Consider the following 20,704-nt stretch of genomic DNA (forward strand, 5'->3'; position numbering starts at 1 on the left):
TTAGTTCTGCTTCTCTCCAGAATGTTCACAGATTGAAGTCGGTTGATCATACTGAACTCCAAAAGCTTCTACTTGTTCCTCAGGAAAAGGCAAACTAGAGGCCTAAAGATGAAGTTAGTTATAAATTAGAGCAGCCAGCTGATTTACCTGTACAGTATAGGCTAATGATTCTAAATTCTTCTTTCGTTTTATTTTTTTGGGGGTGGGGTGGGGTGGAGTGTTCTCTGTGTAGCCCTGGCTGTCCTGGAACTTGCTCTATAGACTAGGCTGGCCTAGAACTCATGAGATCAGCCTGCCTCCTGAATGCTGGGTTTAATGGTGTTCTAAATTAGTCTTCAATCCTGTCTGTTTAGTTCTAGGAAGGGAAGATAGTTTCCTTTTCAAGTGCTGTGTGGTCCTTTCCCTAAACCTGCCCTAGAGGGGACAGAGCAAGAAAAGCAGCCAGCCTTGCCCTTCAGTCCTTGCCTCAGGAAACCTAACTCTGAACTGGTACTTTGTAAATCAAACCTTGTTAAAAAACAACAAAACAAAACAAAAATGAAAATAAATCAAAAAAAAAATCCTTTGTAATCAAACTTTGTAAAAAAAAAAAAACCTTTGCAATTAAGCAACATACAAACATACTCGCTTGGGGAGGTGGGAGAAGCAAAGACAGTGCTTGATTCCAAGGGAACCCAGAAAAGGGCAGACACCACAGCAGGTTCCCACAGGCACGCAGCACCACTTGTGGCTGACCAGGCTGGAAGGCTGGACTGTAAGGTTACCCGCTGTGGAGAAGGTGGGGTGCAGCGGGGAGGGGGTGAGGTGCAGTATGTAATCTTGAAGAAAGGTTAAGAGAAAGTTCATATTTATTCTCAAGTATAATTTCAAATCAGTGTCATACTTTAACATGAAGATGAATCCATTTAATTCTAGGAAAATTAAGCTTCAAATCCAATAAATTAAATACATATATTCCTCAAGTATTTATGTCCAGAGACTTGGTTTTGGTCGTCACCACACAAAAGCAGCCCGCTCCCGTAACATTCGGACGCCAAAGCGTTGCCATTCTCGCTGATAAATCCACAGCTCCTGAGTGGTATCCAGACACGCCAACACTGCCCCTCCTTTCCACGCGATCAGCCGGGGGTCCATATCCTGGACAAAAGGTAAAGTTATTTTGGCAAATAAGATACAGGACATGGTTTTCTGCAAGTGGGGTTGGGGTTCTGCTCAGTCAATAGCAAACAAAGCAGGTTTTACATCTGTGTGGAATAGCAGAAAACCAGCTGGGGTACCTCAGCCACGGAGCATCTGTCTAACATGGAGGGCTGGGTCCAGCTCCCAGCACTCCCAGCGCCAGTGCAGAAGACTGAACGGACACACCCATCTCTGCCACAGCTGAGGAGAATTTCTCAACTTTTAATACTAAAGATGCCACTCTTCGCCACCCCACAGACAAGCCCCACAGGCAGGCACACGTACATGCAGTACCAGCAGAGGAAGAGCACCTCCAAAGAAAAACACTGCCAGGGTTCCAAATACAGACAGGACCTGTTTCTAAACTTCTGCCTTTGTGTTGCTTTTCAAAGTAGCTGAAGTCAAAAGAGGCCCTGGAAGAGCTCCAGTCCAAGGCCCAATATCGGCTCCTTCCGGTGGCCAGGGACGGAAAGGGAGTGGTCCGGTGGCCAGGAAAAGGGAAGAAGTCATCTCCTGACCACCTACAATTCCATAAGGTTAAATACAAGCAGAGCAAGGACCAGAAAAGCCAGTCTCTCAACACCAGGTAAGCCAGCATACTCCTTAACCCCAAAACTTGGGGGGAAGCAGCAGAAGGATCAGGAATTCAGGCTCTACGCCGTAAGTTTAAGTACCTAAAAAACCAAATCAGGGCTAGAGAGATGGCTCAGGGGTTAATAACCACTCTTCCAGGGGATCTGGGTTCGGTTCCCAGCACCTTCATGCCAGACCACAATCATCTATAACTCCATTTCCAGGAGACCTATCTAATCATCTCTTCTGGTCTCTGCAGGCACCATGTACACATGTGAGCACACACATACATGTAGACAAAACACATAGACACATAACATAAAACCAATAAAAAACAAAAACACTAAACCAAAAGAAAGCTAGTTAAGAACTCCTACTATATTTGTGACTCTCTGAAAAGTAATTTTTCACGTCTCTAAGTCCTCAAAACTCCAGTCACAAGCCAGTGCCTCCCTAGATTTCACTCTCCACATGCACTGCAATTAGATGTAACCAACGCTGGTTTCACTCGAGTACTGTCCAACCTGCACAACCTGCAACACGAAACAACGCACCTTAGGCCTTGTGATCACGTCCACATTTTCAATAATTCGCCTGAAGGAAGGTGGCATCTTGTTGAGGATTCTGTGTTGGAGAAATTCTTGAGCTTTATGGAACATCAAACCGCCTCCCACAACCAGGATAGAGCTGTACATCTTCTTCTTGGTGTCGTCAGACGCTGAAAAGAGAGACATCATGCCACTTACCTACCTACATGGCCAAGCCACGATCTGTCACTTGGAAACTCCCCAAAATCCATCTTCAACACTGCAGATGGGGTCTGCTGCCCACCTCCCATCTCGCTACTCCTTGGATTAGAACCAAACTTCTCAAGACCTTCGGGGGCTGCTGTGTGGTTTGGAACCTAGGCTGCCTCTAGCCTTATCCTGGCTAACCATGGTTTTGCAGGCTTCCTTAGCCCAGAATGCCCCCAGCATTTAAATGCTAACTCTCCAATCATCCTTCACATCTCTCGTAAGATTCAAGAAAGCCACCGCTAACTCCTCTAGAGGACAAATTTCTTATTACATGTCTTAATCAGAAACTCAGCTGGGATTCTGTAGTTCAACTCTAGTGCCTACCAGAGCTGTGGTTTCAGGGTCTGTGTGCTAATCTTCATCGCTAGCACCAGACTACATGGCAGCGCAAGCGTTATGGGGCCAGGAACCAACCGCACTGCATTACTGTGTTCACAGTACCCGGCAATGCAAGGGTGGAGTAGGCCTGATGGTTGAGAGAGAAAATGCTGCGCTGCACACTAGACTGAACTGTTCACTTGGCTGCCACCCCACTCCACTGTCTACTGGGACACAGGGTGTGCTCACAATCAAGACTGAACCAGTCACCTAGCCACCCCACTTCTCTACCAGTGAGTGGGGTGTGCTTACAGCAACAGTCCACACTGTGCAGGATGGCCTTATCAAGGCCAAGGGCTTTTCCTTCAAACAGGGAGATGGCAGTTTTCCTGGACATCAGTGCAGTGAGGGCCTCCTCAGAGTCATTGCCGGCCATCAAACAGTCCCCCTGGGAAGAAGCCAAATCCACCTCCTGGGGATGAAGTCTTTCTGGAAGATCAGAGGCCTGGCCGCGGAGATCCCCTTCAAATCCAATGGGTTTGGATGCAGACTTGCGGTCAGCAGTAGCTTTTGCAGACTGTAAATAAGTTAAAGAGAAAGCAGTAGATGGTCTGAGCACAAGACACTGCTGGTGTTGTCCTTCTATTTCCTCAGAACACCATAAGCAAAAGTCACCATGGTACACACACAGCCTAGCCCCGTGCCCAGACAGCCTGAGCACACAGGAGAGGATGCTCCGGGAAAGCCGGAGCAGGCTCTGGACATGTGGGCAGGTTTCAGCACTGTACGTCAGAGAGCTGGCTTACAACAGAAATGTCAATATAGACTTTCTTCACTAAGCTGACTCGTGACTGGAGTATTTGGATGGGATTCACATGCCCGTGGCTATTATGGATCCGTATTTCCAGGTCTAGTCTTCCTCCTCTCCTCTAGGGCAGGAACAAAGACGAGCAAGTTTCCAACCCCTGGTTCCAGATCAGCAGTGAAAAGAACTACAGCTATGTCCATAAGCAGACACCAGGTTACTGGGGCCCCACCAAATAAATAACTCAGCTGTATTCCTACTTTCTGTATTAAGTACAAAACAATGAAAATTTTACCAAAAGTACTGCTGGATACATATCCAGAAGTAGAGAAGTAAACAACACAAGCCAAAGGCAAGTGTCCTCACAGAATTAACTGTTCAGACTTGCACTCAGAAAACGAGTTAGTATCTGCTAATGAGGAATGAAGAAATTCCTCAGGCAGATTTTGAACTGAGACTTCATTTTTATGCAGTTCTGAAAACAGTACAGGTTGGTCTACAGAAGCTGCACTGATTATGAGAATCTGTTAATCCTGGGCAAAGCTCTCCTCTGTGAGGAGATGCTTCTCCCGCAGAGGGCTGCGCACCTGCTCCTGCTTGCTCTGTGTGGCCAGCAGGTAATGCTCATCATGTGGATCCTCAGGGTCCCCCTGGGATCGGTGCTGCAAGGTCGTCATCTTCTGGCCGACGATCCCAAAGGTTGCTGGGTAAAACAGCGCCATTGGAGCCTGGGCATAAAAAGGAGAATGCTTAGAGAAAGATGCTGTCTCCTCGGAAATGGTGGAGCTTCATTCTTCCCCAGACAAAAGTCACCAAGCAGGTGCTCCATGTCACACTGGGCAGCAGCCCTCCTGGGAAAAGGGTTGTGTAATAGACCAGAAAACCCCTCATCCAGCTGGACGGATGGCACACCATGTGAGATTCCTGAGGAAATGCAGAGTGAGCGCCTTACCATCTGCTTTGTTATGTCCTAGCAAGGCCAGTGCCCATCTAAATTCCACCATGTTCTGAATGATTAAATGAAAAGCCTGGGCACTGGAGAGACGCGCTCAGTGATTACGAGTACTCTTGGCAGAGGACCTGAATCCGGTTCCCAGCATGCACATGGGCAGCTCACACCCTCAAACTCCAGCTCCAGAATATCTGATGCCTGTTCTGGACTCTGTGGGCACCTGCACACGTACATGCATGTACCCATACAGATATATACATATACACCTAATTAAAATACAATATTTAAAAAAGAAGGGGGGCATATTTATTCTAATCTGTACCCTAACGGGCTATGTTGGCTTGGGGACTAACCAACCAACAGGGAGCTGGCCCTCTGACCTCACACATTGACAATTCTCTCAGCTTCACTGACTAGGGACAGCTTTCTTTCCACCTGTGAACACTTATGTCGGCCTGGTTACCTGGAGTTTTTCATCTCCTAATCGAAACTGGTAGAGCAGGGCGGGAGAATCTGGGTGCCGAATCTGAAATTCATGGTCCTGAAGCCCGGAGATGTCCTGATTCCAGGAAAAGACGCTGTCAGTGAGAACGCGAGTAAAGGCCTCTAATTACGCATAAGCCGTTATATAAAGCCCAACATAACATGGCTACCCCCGACTCAGAGCCACTTACCATAAACTACATAAGAGGAGTTCAACTGTCCTTTGCTTCTCTATTTAGTTTCTGGAATCTCTGCCATGTGTCCTTTTTGTTTTATGCATTAATGACAGACATCAGGACTCAGTAAGAATGTGTCCTCAACAGCTGTGATATTTACAGTCTTTATGTTCCCCATGTTTTGTAAGATTCATAAATTCATAATTGTATCACCTGAATAAAGTTTAAAACTGAAGCAATGGCGTCGGCAGTGGTGGCACATGCCTCTAAGCCTAGCCCAGCCCAGCACTTGGGAGGCAGAGGCAGGTGGATCTCTGTGAGTTCGAGGCCAGCCCAGTCTACAAGAGTTAGTTCCAGGACAGGCTCCAAAGCTAGAGAGAAACCCTGTCTTGAAAAACAAAAACAAAAAAAAACAAACCAAACAAACAAAACCCTGCAGCAGTGAGTGATTAAACGCTGCTAATTCATGATATAAAAGAGCACACAGTCACATTTAATTAAGCAGTGCACCTGTCTCCTTATGTGTTCTATCCATTTCCCCTCAGCTGTCACCTTCACCCTTTGGTGCCGTGGCCAGACCCCCACTGGCAGCAGCTGCCTATGTCTCTTTACACCACCTGCCATACCCAGGAGCGGCTGAAGAGCTTCGGCTGCCAGGCCTCACTACCTCGGTGAACATCATCAGATTGGTAAAGCTGTAAGTTCCTTTTAAATGCCTTACATTTTTCCTGGCATCAAAATAATCAGCAATATTAATTCTGTTCTCACCTGGTCTAGATGACAGAATGTTTCTTTAAGGTGCTGCAAGAGGAGGCAATCCATTTTGTTTGTTAACTGACACTCTCTGTAAGGGAAGCCCGCTCGCTGCATGAGCCAGTAAAAACACCTCGACACGTCAGAGCCCCCGTATGCCAGACAGAGCCTGAGGTCAGGAGAAGAGGGGAGGATGGTTAACCTGTCAGTTAGGAACATACACATCATGTTTTTGAGAAATATCTATGATAAGGAAAGCAAATATTCCAAACCCTAGAGAATTTAGACCTGAAAAATTTGGTTTGTTTCTACATGACTTGCTATAAGGATGTAATGGACCACACAAACGACAAGGAGCTAACCTGCACAACACCTACTATGGCTCCCAGGAACTGGTATTATGAATGCAGGCTGAAAGCTCCCTAAGGGCAAGGTCACCGGCATCAGTTGCACCTAGCTAGTACTTATCGCCCAGGCTTGCTGGACGCCTACACAGACGTCATCTCAGACAATTTCTGGCCTGTGGTGATTCAAATAGACAGAGATGGGAGAAGAGCCGTACCGTGTGTTCCGATGAGACACCCCATCTTCCACACAGCACACGCTTGTTTTCTGGTCTCCAACATCTACAACACAGGTGCTGCTTAAGCCACTCCCAAACGTAGCACACACAGACTCCTGATGGACAACAATCCCTAGCATTACAAAGAGGCAGAGTGTCAACAATCTGATGCACAGCAGTAGACACCCTCAAACAAACAATCAGTTCCGTCCAGGAACCCAGAAATCTCGGGGCAAACACGAGGAACATCAGTCCGTTCCAAATGCACATTTAAATAAACTGGTGAACACCATTAACTCTGTCACCGAAAAAGAACAGTTTAAAGGGTGTCACCGGAATCTTGGGCATACCTGAGAAGCCCATCTTCATCAGGATCATATGCACTAGCTCTTTCACGTGCTGTTTGTTATAGATATCAGGGATTAACAAGATGCACCTGTAATACTGGAGAAAAAAAACCAATGAAAAACAAAGTGTCAGCATCCACCTAGTCAAGTCCAGTCCCATAATGACACCTTTCGCGAGGCTTCCCTGTGCAGGAGAAGCAGCTATGACCATGAGCCCTGAGCAAAAGCTCAAACCTCTGTGCTGCGCTGCTTCTCGGTTTCAGAAGGAAACAGGAACAGCTATGTTTCCCTCGCCTCCTCAGAGCCCTTGTGAACGTGTGACATGGAAACTCGTGGAGTTAATATGTCTGAGTGAGGCATGGAGAGGCTGTGGACATGGGCAGGCTTCTGGTTTCTCCAGTATTCAGACCACAGAAACAGTAAGAGGGAGAGATGGCTGGAGGAGAATTAAAGAAAATAAGATATCCCCACAACCCTAACATTGAGACTGCTTCAGGACACTGTCACACACAACTCAGTCGTCATGTGCACTTGGACTCACCAAGAATCTTAAAGTCAACCCAAAGAACTGGGAATTTCCCCTCACCTTTAAATCTTTCAGTGGGATTTCCAAATACTTTTGGATTGCATGAGACCATATCACTTCAATATCTGCGAGAACAGCCGTCAGGGAGCCCCCAGGACCTGGGTGGATATTCAGCTGACCCCGTCTAATCGGCCAGTGAATATTGTAACAGTCCAGCGGGTTGACGTACAAGGCCTAGGACAGGAAGAAGTGCATCATCAGAGCTGTCCCTAAGGGTTGTCTGGACTCACATCCAAACTCTTCTGAGTGCTCCAGACCCTTGAGTGTGGGGTAACTGACAACCCGGAGGGGCAGTGAAGTATCTGGTCCTCAGAAACAGGATCAAGAAGTGTTAGGAAACAACTGCGAACTCGGGACTATCAGTTGTTTTGTTTCCATTCCTTTCATTGTCCAAGTTCCTTACCTCTTCTCCTACCAAATACTCGGGCTGGTGAGACGTGTTTGTCCATTTGTTTCCAGAACAGTGGTCTAGAATGGCAGGTCGCATCTGCTTGTTGTAGGAGCGTGCCTGGGATGAGAAATCAGAAACACGCTGTATTTCTGCAGGCAGGGGCAGTGCAAGAGTCCCCTTGTCTCCTCTCAAACGCTGAGACACCCGGGCAAGTACTAACTGGTCCTCCCCTGGGCAAGTACTAACTGGCCCCCTCCCCCTACTCCTCCCTTCCTTCTTGTATTTTCTACCTCGTATTTGCATAATGACTTATGGAACACATGAGGATCCTATGGCTGCCGTGGCACCACAGTGACACACCACACATGTGGCAGTGGAGGTGCAGGATCACAGGGGAGCTGAGACCTTCTGATGGCAGACCTACATGCACACAGCTTCCCCAGTCTAGGGCTGCTGCTGTCAGCAAGCTGCAGTTGTACAACAGGGCGGCAGGCAGACCACACACAAAGTAGGCACTGCAACGAGCAAACGAGCCTCAGCGTGCACTACTATAGACGGGATATGGTCCTCCTGTTCACACATTTCTTTACAAACGTGAAAAGGACCAGTCCTCAGGAAGGTCCTGCAGGAGGCGTGCAGAAGAAAGCAGTTGTCGTAGGAACCGACAGGTCCTCACATGTTATTGCCCATGAAGACTTTCTCGTGGAACAAGACAGTGACATTGGTGATCTTGAACCTCTGTGGGCTTGGAAGGGTATGCGTGTCTTAGTTTTTAACAAAAAGTTTTAAAGTGAAAGTAATTTGTAACAATAAATAATATTTTACAGAGTACAGATATAAAGAAAGACTTTGCAGCTCCACAAGGCTTGTTACTCACACCAATATTTTTAAGTGTTATTACGAAAGAATGAAGTTATGGTAGGTGGCACATTTCCTGCATGCTGAGGTCAGGTGCACACCCTGTCTGGCATCTAAGGATGCCCTATGCAGCCCTTCACAATGCCTTATTGCTCATTGGCTGACCCACCCAGGGCAGTGTCTAGTCACATTCCATTGTGAGAAGCATCCTTGCGCTGTACACTGGGGCTTTACTGTTTTGCTTCTTTTCCCCCCAAAGACTTATTTTTATTTTACATGTATGAGTGTTTACCTTGCATAGATGTATGTGTACCATGATGCCCTTGGAAGGCCAGAAAAAGGCATGAGATCTCCTGGGACTGGAGTTACAGATGGTTTGTGAGAACTGGGAACTAAACACGGGTCCTCTGCAGGAGGAGTCAGTGCTCTTAACCACTGAACTCACTCTCCAGTGCCTACATTTGTTTTTTTTGGCTTTTCGAGACAGGGTTTCATTGTATATCAGCCCTGGCTGTCCTAGAATTCCCTTTGTAGACCAGGACCAGGCTGACCTTGAACTCACAGAGACTCATCTATCTCTGCCTTCTAGTGCTGGGATGAAAGGTGTGCACCAGCACCACCATGAAGTGGCATTCCCCTCTGTATGCTGTGAATATGTTTTATTACCTTTGGTTAATAAAGAAGCTACTTTGGCCTACAGCAGGGCAGAATATAGCTAGGTGGGAAAATTAAACTGAAATGAGAGAGAAAGACACTGGAACCTTACTGGTAAGCCACAGTCTATGGCGATATACAGATTAATAGAAATGCGTTAATTTAAGATGTAAGAGTTAGCTAGAAATACGCCTGAGCTGTTGATCAAACAGAGTAATTAATATAGTTTCTGTGTGATTATTTGGACTGGGTTGCCAGGAAACAAAAGTGCAGTCTCCGGTTTACACCACCACCCAGCCCTACACAGGACCATCCCTGTGGTAAAATTGCCCACAGTTTGCAGCATAGTAACATATTATATACCAGAGTCTGGAGCCATAGGCTGTGCTGTATGTAGAACCTAGGTGCGCAAAAGATAAGTTACCTAGTCTTCTGTCATGGATGCCACTTCTCTAGGGTTTTATGACACATCCCCATTGTTAAGCAATACACAACGAAATCAATGGAGGTGGAAAACTAATAATAAGTTTGAAGGAAAAGTTGACCGAACCTGTTCTGGTGATACAGGGATTCGTCTTGTACCATTTGACATCTTTTTAGACCATATCGCCTGGTCCACCATTTTAAGGCCATTTTGTCTTTGTTCATTACTTTCAGGTTTCTGAAGAGAAAAACAAAAGGATGATCAATATGACACATTTAATGAAAAGAGAAAACAAGGCATGCTACTAACTTAATCAATCCATCAATGAGTAGATAATCTCAACAAGTAGCATTTCTTGAATTCCAGAGCTGGGTGCGGTAGTACCTGCAAGCATCCAAGCACTTCAGAGGCTAAGAGATAGGAGGATGTGGAGTTCAAGACCAGCCTGTACTATAAGGGCAGATCAAACAAACAAAATATCAAAATGGAAGCCCGACCAAAGCCTACTGTCTGCAAAACCCTACAACCTCAGGTGCCTTGGGCTGATATGTGACTAATACAAATTGTTCAGCACTATTCAAATTAATACCGGGCATGGTGCTGCACAGGAGGCAGAGGCTGGCAGGTTTCTAGGAATTCAAGGCTAGCCTGGTTCAGATAGTGAATACACTGAGGCTACACTGGGAGACCTTGTCTCAAAAAAAAAAAAAAAAAAAACACAAAAAACAACAAGAAACAGTATTTCAGAGACCCCTGCCCTTGCTCAGTGGTTAGGAGTACATACTGTTCTTCCTGAGAACCTGAGTTTGATTCCCAGCACCCTCATCAGGTGGCTTACAACTCTAACTCCAGTTCCTCTGACCTGGGTGGGCATCTGTGTTCATGTGCACAAACTGCCCCATACATACTCATAACTAAAATAATGAAAATAAATTAAAAAATCTAAGACTCTTCAAATATCTATATAATGCTTATCTTTATGATTCTGTAACAATATCATATTCCTTTATATATTTTTGATAAATCAAGAAGCGTTTCAAGTCCCTAAAATACTGTAAATTATTTTGTGTGGGTGGCAGCAAGTCCGAACTGTCCAAGAGCGGAGAAAGTGAGCTGTGCACAGGAAGCATATGTGCATCTGTTTCTCAGCAGGCTCGCGACTGTGGATGTGCTCTGCCGCTTCATGTCCCTGCCACCCTCACTTCCCCACAATGATAGACTGTAACCTGAATTTGTGACCTGAGTAAGCCCTTTCTCCAGCGGTGGCTTTTGTTTAGGTGTTTATCACAGCAGCAGGAACTGACACTAACTCACATGAAGACCATACTTGTAACCCTGAATACTATTTTTACAAAGCACAACTCTGGAGATGTTTATTCAAGATTCCTAGGAAGACTGGGTGTGTAAGCCCTCCCAAGGAAACCCCCCAGGCTGCTCCCCCAGGTGCTCCCCTCTGACTTACATTTAGCCCTTCTCTCAGCAGCCAGTTGTCCTTGTACAGCGGCTGCCCTTGTTGCTTGTGTCTTCGTGCAATGACGTGAGGGATGCTGGCAGGAAGTGTATCTGTGGCTCGGCCAATTCTTAAAGTTGTTGAACCTGGGTGTATGACAACAATAAAGTTGCTCTGGATTTGCTGCAGACATAAAAAAACACAGATGTGAATTTAGCAGCGTAGTTAAGAGGTTAATAACACACATTATACGTAACACATTATATGATGTTTCCACGTTTTAGTCAGGGTTATATTGCTGCGATGAACGATCGTGACAAAACCAGCCTGGGTGACACTTCCATGCCATAACACTGTCCATCGTTACAGGAAGACAAGATGGGACCTCAAACAGGGCGGGAACCTGGGGGCAGAAGCTGATGGTGCTGAGGCCATTGAGGGTGCTGCTTACTGATTTCTCCTCATGGTTTGCTCGACCTGTTGTCTTACATACCACAGGACCAGCCCAGGGATGGCACCACCCACAACGCGCTGGGCCCTTCTATATCAATCACTGATTAAAATGCTCTACAGGTTTGCCTACATCCCGATCTTACTAAGACATTTTCGGAATCGAGGTTCCCTCCTCTCTGAAGACTTCAGCTTATGTCAAGTTGACACAAAACTAGCCAGCACAGACCATTAGGCTAAAAAGCATAACAATAATTTAGTAAAGAGAGATATCCCATTGCACTGGTTCTTCTGAATGCAAATTCTTTGGTGTCCCTTGAGCGGACTCACAGTACACATTTCAATAAATTCTTACTTATCTGAATGAAGCCCAAATCCTCCGGTGCAAATTAACGCATAATTACTGAGTGTTTATATGCCAGTAAATGTAGGTAGAATGATAGCCAGGACGAACTCTCTACTATCAGAGAACTTTCTATTCACTTAGAAATACAAGTGGGTAAGAGAGAGAAAAGTGTAAAACACCCGTGAACAGAAGAGGAACGAGCCCAAGCCTTCCCTACAGATTCTGAGGCTGAGAAGCTCCAGCAGGCCTAGAGATCGGCTAGTTCAAAAGCTCTTGGGGTGACGTCTACAATCAGCCAGGTTTGCCTGAAGCAGTCAAGAAAATAATATAAGCAAAAGATTATGGCTTCATAATGTTGGAAACTAAGGCTTTACTCACGGACGGCTTCAGCATGAGTTTGTCACCTGTATCTGGGTTACCATGTGTGCTATTTACCTCATTTGGCAAGAGCCTGGGGTTAAAAGCCAGAGTCTATAACTCAGTCCTGGTAAGTCAGAAGAGAGAGCAAACAAAAACTCACAGTGCAGCGCAAATTCAAGAGATGGCAGGGACGGGTCTCTAGCTTTTGAGGGAGAAAATTCAGGTTCTCTTGGGAAACTGTCTTCCCCCAAACTTGCTGAGGCATGCAAGGATTCAGCAGAGAGTAAGAGAAGGACAGACTTTGGCAATGCTTCTGAAGGCCGGGGTTTGGAATGGACAGACGGCTCAACAGTGAAGAGGGCATACAGCTCTTGTAGAGAACCAGAGTTTGGTTCCCAGCACCCTATCAGGCAGCTCAATACCACTTACTCTAACTTTAGGAATCTGACGCCCTCTTCTGGACTCATGGGTACCTGCACTTACATGTGCATGTACCCCCCAACCCCTGCCTTCCACCCCCTTCCTACATACATATAATTTTTAAGAAAAATTTTTTAATTTTTTTTTCCTTTTGAGACAGGGTTTCTCTGTATAGCCCTGGCTGTCCTGGAATTCACTCTGTGGACCAGGTTGGCCTCAAACTCAGAGATCCACCTGTCTCCGCCTCCCAAGTGCTGGGATCAAAGGTGTGCATCACCATGCCCAGCTTAATTCTTTTTTTTTAAGAGCTTCTATTAGGGTGGGCAGTGGTGGCCCACGCCTTTAATCCCAGCACTCGGGAGGCAGAGGCAGGTGGATCTCTGTGAGTTCGAGGCCAGCCTGGTCTATAAGAGCTAGTTCCAGGACAGGCTCCAAAGCTACAGAAAAACCATGACTCGAAAAACCCAGAGAGAGAGAGAGAGAGAGAGAGAGAGAGAGAGAGAGAGAGAGAGAGAGAAGCTTCTATTAGAAAGCAAGCAAGCAGAATTATCTACTGAGAACCACAACCCAGCTTGACTTCTGGGTACTCCTTCACTGTGCCCTAGTGGCAGGTAGAACTCCCTAACTCCAGAATTGCTGTCCTTCCAGTCTATTCAATCCTCAAATCTAGATTTAAAAAAAAAAAAAAAATTTAAAGACATAGTCTAAGTATGTAGCCAGGGCTATACTAAAATCCACAAACTCCACTTCCCAAGCCCCAAGTTCTGGGTTTACAGGCATGTGCCACTATGCCCAGCTTGACTCCAAACATCTGTTAATTGCAAAACTCAATGGCTCTGGAACCTTCATCAGTGTAGGTGTAATTCCCTTTGCCTGCGACGTTCTCTATCCCAGCTACACCTAACTCTTCACTTCAGGGATGAATTAAACGCCATCGTTAAGTGTTCTGGTCCCTCCATAACCCGATCTATATAGCCTTCCTTTCCATGACACGCTACAGTCTGTCGTCCCAATAGACAATAACTCTCTAGTGAAGAGGGGCACTTCTGTCTTGTTTACTGCTCTATGCCAGCACGTTGCAGACAGTCAAGTATGCCCTGAATGGCGTTGGCATCCCTGTGCTATGGTGGGCCTCTTCCCAATCGACTGGGGAAAACAGGTGAGCCCGCTACCCCTCAGGGATGCCTGGACCTCATCAAAGACCCACAAGCTGCACTACATGGATTATGAAACTCTAGAGAACACAGTTTCCTGGAGCGGAAGCAGTTGTTGTTTAGTAATTACATATTTTAATGTGCTAGCAAAGGAACCTGGCGGTACATTCCACGTATCATTTCCTAGATATTATCACTAAGCTATGCTAAGAAAAGTCAGTGACATACAGATGCCACAGAAGGGATGAAAAAGTCCAAGACGTGACACTCACGGGTGTGTAGAAAAAGGCCCAAGCCCCAGATTCACTGATCTGCTACAAACTCAGCCGTCACTAGCTCTCATGAAGCGCCAACCTCATCAAGTTCTCGTGAGAATGCCAGAGCTGATCTTGTTGCTTGGATGTGGCACTGGTGGCAACTAGAAAATGCTAACTCTTCAATCTGAAGCCCAACAGAAAAATCGCAAGATTTTTTAAATTTTGCCTTTTTTCCCCCTTGGTTACTCAAGTGAGTGGCTTCTCAAGCATGAACTCTGCCAGAGAAAGCGATGCATCACAATGGCAAAAGGTTGGACACACTCACGAGTCGAGAATTAGCATCCCATTCCAACATTCTCCGCCACCTTCAATGAAGTGACCAGGCTACAGGCTTGTGTGGGTATTGGAAAGGTCTCCAGTCTTTCTTTACTCTAAACGGCGATGTCTCCAGGCCTTTAGAGTCTCTCAGGCAGTTCCCCTTTCCAGAACTCCTCCATCTACACCTTTGGTCACTCTCAATCTCCAGCGCCGCCCCACTCCCCCCCACCTCTACCCTCTTCCTGTCCAACAGTTCGTCCTTGTCAAGGCTGAAGGAAACACACGTGTTCACCACCCATCCCAGTCCTCTGAACTAGCTCATCCCACACCATACTCTGCGTTTTACAGCGGCCCTACCTGTTAGGTCATTTAACCCGTGCACAGGAGAGGAAGGGGGTTCAGAAAGGGCCCACAGGAAGTCCTGAGCATTTAATCCCTCCCGATTTCTTCTGGGAGCTGTGCGCTGCCCCCGCCCATTTCCCAGTGGGAATGTGTTTACTTATCAGTAAGCCCTGGCCAATCAGAGTGTGTGCCACACTGCTCTAAACAAATGTTTTCGACTAACGCTGGTTCTGTTTTTGAACAAACTCTTAATGCCGATTTAAGGAAAGACTACCTTCTCCCAGCTTTCAAAGGGTAATGACTCCCACTGTCTGAGATCTGTGAACAAAGGAACAGACTAAGTTCTGACCATCCCTGAACAAGTGTCGGCGGACGTCCGGTCGGTGCTAAACTGTGACATCTCACGGCCCTGAGATCCGGAGGCTGTGCGGGGCGGCTCCGCACCCGGAAGGACCCCGAATCCTTCCCCGACGCCGGGCACCCGGGCCCCGCCAGCAGAGGCCCAGGCTAGGCGCGGTCTAACCTCACCTCCTGCAGCGACTCGGGCACCAGCGCCGGCACGATGGGTCGCTTCACGCCCCGCTGCTCCTTCTCCTTCTCTCCGCCTTTCTCCTTCCCGTTCTCCGTGTCCCCCTTCTCGGCCTGGGTCATCTCTGCCACCGCCGAGCACCCCTGGCCTCAGGAACACCGCCTGCACAGCCAGCGGAGGAGAGCCACCGCGCAGGCGCAGCGCCCCTGGCTGCCCACAGTCAAGATGGCCACCGCTGGCGTCGGCCCTAGGGAATTGTGGGAAGTAGGGAATGACAGGGTTGGAGTTTGGTTTTTTACATTGTTGTTTTTGATGGTGATGGGCACAGAACCCAAGGACTTTTGTTGTTGTTGTTGTTATTGTTTTTTTTTTTTCCTGTAGCTTTTGGAGGTAGCTCTTGTAGCCCAGCTAGCCTGGAACTCACTGAGATCTGCCTGCCTCAGACTCCTGAGTGCTGGGATTAAAGGCGTGCGCCACCACCCTCTGGCTAGAATCCAAGGACTTTTAAAAGGTGCGCTTGATTTTCTTTTTCTTTTTTTTTTTTTTAACCAGTGAGCTACATCTTTTTTCTTTTTTTAATTTTCTTTTAGACAGGGTCTCACTACTTATCCCTGGCTAGCCTGCAACTTGCCATATAGATCAGGCTAGCTTCTAACACAAGAAACTAAAGGCGTGTGGCGCCCCACCTAACCCGTTTTGTACTCTATGTGAGTCTGAGGTCATCAATTTCATTTCCACCCTGTGGGTCTTCACTCATAGTAGCCATAATGCTCCAGGTTCTCACAGTTTGCGGCCTGTTCAGTCTGGTCTCTGATGCTGGGTTCTCTAGGACTAGGTCTCTCTCTTCTTGACACATTTCTTGAGTAACTGCTTCTAATTTCATGGCTTTACCTATATGATTTCTGAATATATTATTTCCAGTTTTGGTCTGTTCCTGAGATCCAGTCTAATAGTCTATTTGATATCTGTACTTAATATTTCTACAAAGCATTGTAAATTTAAATAATAACTAATCCCCGCTCCCTGCAGGAGGTGGAGCAGGGGTGACAAACCCCAACAATAAGCCAGACATGTAATTTGGCCGCTCACCTATTGTTCTAACGTGCAAACCATCATGAGACTGGAAAGTATCTTGACTTGGTTCACTTCTTTGAATGTGATGTCATTTACTTAGCCCGCCCCTGCCGGATGGCTCCAGCAGTCTCTAAACTGGGAGCCTGATTAGTTCAGTTCCTGAGAAGCCGCCCATGCAGGTGCTCGGTGTTCCCATCACAGCTTTGTTGCAGCAGCACAGACATGCAGTTCCAACATTCCGGAAGACTGCCTCAAGTTTAAAGGCCAAGTGTCTTCTAAAGCATACTTGCTCTAACTCTGTCATATTTCTTTGTGCACTGTACTCCCAGAGGCAGGAGGGCATCAGCTGTTCTGCTTTATTAAACAGAGTCTCACTAAACCAGCAAGCACGAGGATCCTGTCTCTACCTGACATCCGGGGTTACAGGGGAGCACAGGTCTTACCCAAGCCTTTTATGTGGGTGTTTTGATCTGAATTCAAGCCCTCAAGAGGGCTTGTGCCTACCCACTGGGCAGCCCTTCCGCCCATTTCTAGTGTTACCTGTACCCTTCCAGCTACACTTGGTTTTCTTGTTTTCATTGTGTGTGGGCACTCATGCTAAAGTGCCTATGTGGACGCCAAAGGACAGCTCTAGGGAGTCTTTTCTCCCACGTGGGTCCTGGGAATAGGACTCTGGCCAGCCAGGCTTGATAGTCAATGTCCTTACCTGCTCAGCCATGTCAGGAGCCCATACACTTAATTTCTAGTGTCGAGTCCTTCCCATCGTCAGGCTGTTGCTGTTCCTTTGCTTCGTTGCTGCTGCTCTTGCCTGCAGGACCCTTCCCTCAGCTGGACTTGAGGCCTCCCCGGGGATCCTATCCTTCTGGCTCCTTAGACACGCGAGCCATTTGTCTGCAACTATTTTGCCTGTGCACTTTCTCCCACACTACAACGTAAGATCCAGGAGAAGTGTGCCATTGTCAGCCCCAGAATATGGTGCGAAAACTGGATGAATTGACCTCAGGTGGGTGTGAGGAGCACCTCTAATCCCACGTGCCTGAGAAGGGCGGGAGTGTATCGAGTTGAAGGTTAGCGTGGACTGCATGAGATTGTCTCAGTAAGCCAAAATAAAGAAAAAGCAAGGCAAACCAAACAAAAAGCTTGGTTTACTCTTCTTGATGGTTTCTTTTAGGCGACAAAGATGCAGGAAGGCTCTTACGTCACAAGCATGAGAGGCCACTGCTTACACCAAGTCACCCATTAAGGCCATGTTTTCTTCTTACAAGTCAGTGAAACTTAACAGTGTTTCTGCCAGTCACAGCCACACAATCTACGGGGCTGTTGAGTTCTAGTGAGCCCTCACAGCTATCTGTATAATCTGAGAATCATCTCTATACTTCACTTTGTCAGAATTAAAAACAAAGCAGGTTGGACATAGCTGAGTAGTCACACTGTTTACTCGAACTTATAATCACCTATCTTTAAACACTGGCATCTTGTGATACCATGTCCCCATTTGTTACTGATAAACAGATAAAGCTTTCCTCTAAATATTTCAGGTTTCTACATGTCTACATTGGATGTGCACCGTGATTCATTTTTATGGCATCTTAGTGCCTATTTCATGTGGTCACTGTTCACAAGACCAGGGGAACCAAGCAAACTGTAATCCGTGTGATCCCAGCACTCCAGAGGCAGGAAGATCTCAAGCTCCATCTCAAGGCAAGCCTGGGTCATAGATTTGTCTTTGTTAGTTTCTGGCAACTTAATCACGTGGGGTGAGGAACCTCTACTAAGACAATGCTTTCATCGAGAGGCTACAGACAAGTCTGTGGGGGGGGGGATGTTTTTGTTTCTTTTCAAATATTTATTTATGTGTATTTGGCATGAAGGTGTCAGATTCCGTGGGACTGGAGTTATAGATAGTTGTGAGCTGCCATGTGAGTGCTGGGAATTGAACCCAGGTCCTCTGTAAGAGCAACTAGTGCTCTTAACCACTGAGTCATCTCTCCAGCCCCAATCTCCAGCGTTTTCTTGATTGAAGCATGAGGGACCACTGTGGGTAGTGCCATCCCTGAGAAAAACAGACTGAGCAAGCATGAGGAACAAGCCAGTAAGCAGTGTTCCTTAGGGTCTCTGCCCTCACTTCCCTGATAAGGACAATCTTTATCACGGCAATAATGAAGCCAACTAAGACTCAGTCTCAAAAATGGCCTTAAAGAGCACGAGTGAGCTCAACAGGGCTATTTAGGGTAAGAAGGGAAAGGGATCTAGACAGAACTGAAAGGAGGTAGGATCGTAAGCAATGGGATCAAATTCCCATTTGTCCAGACAGCATAGAAGTCCATGGTTTTGAAGATTGGCCAGTATATAGTCAGTCATTTGGAGCTCAGTTTTGATGACTGTGGCCACATAAATACCCTGATATCTTATCTGGCAATAAATAAAGACGTATTCATAAAATAAATACATTAAAGATAAAAATTCAAAAGCAAATATATGTATGTTACTGAAATAATTATATTGTGGTTTATTTACAAGTGAGAGCAAGAACACATTGAGCAGTATTTCAGAAGTCGAAAAAAGGGCAACATTATCAGGAGCAAACACTCTAGTGCTGGGCGGTGGCGCACGCCTTGACCTAGCACTTGGGAGGCAGAGGCAGGCGGATCTCTGATTTCAGTGCCAGCCTGGTCTACAGAGGGAGTTCCAGGATGGCGAGTGATACACACAGAAATCCTGTTTTTAAAAAGAAAAAAAAAAAAAACAAAACCAACCAACCAATCAAACAAAAAAACAAAACAAAAAAAAGAACTAAATACATAGCCTTTATTTCTTCCAGATCAGAGATTCTGGGTTTAATCATATAAAGATGAGGAATCAAGTTTAGCAACCTAAAAATATTTACTTATTAAAACTATATTAACACTTTAGTAAACTATACAAAAAGATGAGACAAACATGTACATTTATAGAACTGCATTATCAGTCAGGCCAGATCCTGCAGAGGGAATTCCCAGCATGACCTCATCCATCTGTGAGGACACAGAACAGTCCTTGTTTTAGACACACACCATCTTGTCCTGCATGAGCTGCTCTTCTCGTCGTGGCTTCCTTCTACACACACGTGTCTAGTTGTCTGCTTCTTAGAGCAGACGTTTACCTAAAGAAGGGTCAAACAATTAGCTCATGCTTATTACACTGGAACACACACACACACACTCTCGTCAACATGAAATTCCTGAGGGGTAGGAAGAATGAAGGGGGCTGGCAGCCAGGGAAGTCCAAAGGAAAGGATGGGAGAAAACAAAACAAAATAAAACAAAACCAAATCTTTTCTCAACTGATATTTTGATAATAAAGTCAATGAATTTTCAAGAATTAATGTTGTAGAATATTATTTTAAGATGTGTTACATTTGTTTATGCTGTAGAACTTTTTGTTTTAATGATGCAAAGATGTGTTGCATTCTTTTATGTTGCATTTGTTTAACTCTGGAAGGTGTGTTACTTTGCCTGTCCAAAACACCTGATTGGTCTTATAAAGAGCTGAATGGCTGTCCGTCAGTGGTGGCGCATACTTTTAATCCCAGCACTCAAGAGGCAGAGGCAGATGGATTTTGCTGCGTTCAAGGCCAGCCTAGTCTACAGAGCGAGTTCCAGATCAGGCTCCAAAGCTACAGAGAAACCTGTCTTGAAGAACCAAAAACCAAACCAAAACAAAGAAAAGGCTGAATAACCAATGGCAAGGCAGTAGAAAGGATAGGCGGGGTCGGCAGGCAGAGAGAATAAATAAAAGGAGAAAAAGAGATCAAGGAGCAGAAGAAGGAGAAGGACTCAAGGGGTCAGTCACCCAGCCACACAGCAAATGCAGAATAAGAAGGAAAGAAAAGATAAACAGAAAATGGAGAAAGGTAAAAGCCCAGGGGCAAAAGATATATGGGATAATTTAAGTTAAAAAAAAAAAAGTTGGCAAGAAATAAGCCAAGCTAAAGCCTGGCAGTGGGCATTCATAAGAAAGAAAAAGTCTCTGTGTATTTATTTCGGAGCTGGGTGCCGGGCCCCCTAAAGAATAAAAGACAAATAACTACAAATTAAGACATATCTTTCTAAATAATAAAATACGTATAAAATATGCAACTTCTATCTAGAGAGATAGCTTGGCAGC

General features: G+C 46.0%; 1 protein-coding gene across 3 annotated transcripts; it reads right to left on the reverse strand.

Annotated features, from left to right (window-relative positions):
• Positions 1 to 830: 830 nt before the first annotated feature.
• Positions 831 to 15,688, reverse strand: Actr8 (actin related protein 8). Of its 3 annotated transcripts, none has more exons than XM_050158223.1 (13): positions 15,484 to 15,688; positions 11,321 to 11,491; positions 9,985 to 10,095; positions 7,935 to 8,039; positions 7,532 to 7,705; positions 6,949 to 7,042; positions 6,599 to 6,731; positions 6,052 to 6,205; positions 5,088 to 5,183; positions 4,260 to 4,400; positions 3,180 to 3,444; positions 2,307 to 2,470; positions 831 to 1,137 (listed from the first exon to the last, which is right to left on the reverse strand). In XM_050158223.1, exons 1-13 carry the CDS (start codon positions 15,604 to 15,606, stop codon positions 994 to 996), a joined length of 1,875 nt encoding a protein of 624 aa, XP_050014180.1. In that variant the 5' UTR covers positions 15,607 to 15,688; the 3' UTR covers positions 831 to 993. The 3 variants fall into 3 exon arrangements, with proteins under 3 accessions (XP_050014180.1, XP_050014183.1, XP_050014182.1); XM_050158226.1 differs by having other exon boundaries at positions 11,321 to 11,454; positions 15,484 to 15,647; XM_050158225.1 differs by lacking the exon at positions 15,484 to 15,688 and adding an exon at positions 14,971 to 14,991.
• Between the last annotated feature and the right edge of the window lie 5,016 nt (positions 15,689 to 20,704).

Source organism: Alexandromys fortis, unplaced genomic scaffold (assembly GCF_014885135.2).
Source record: "Alexandromys fortis isolate MF-2015 unplaced genomic scaffold, M_Fortis_MF-2015_v1.1 scaffold_106, whole genome shotgun sequence".
In the NCBI taxonomy this organism is placed as follows: Eukaryota; Metazoa; Chordata; class Mammalia; order Rodentia; family Cricetidae; genus Alexandromys; species Alexandromys fortis.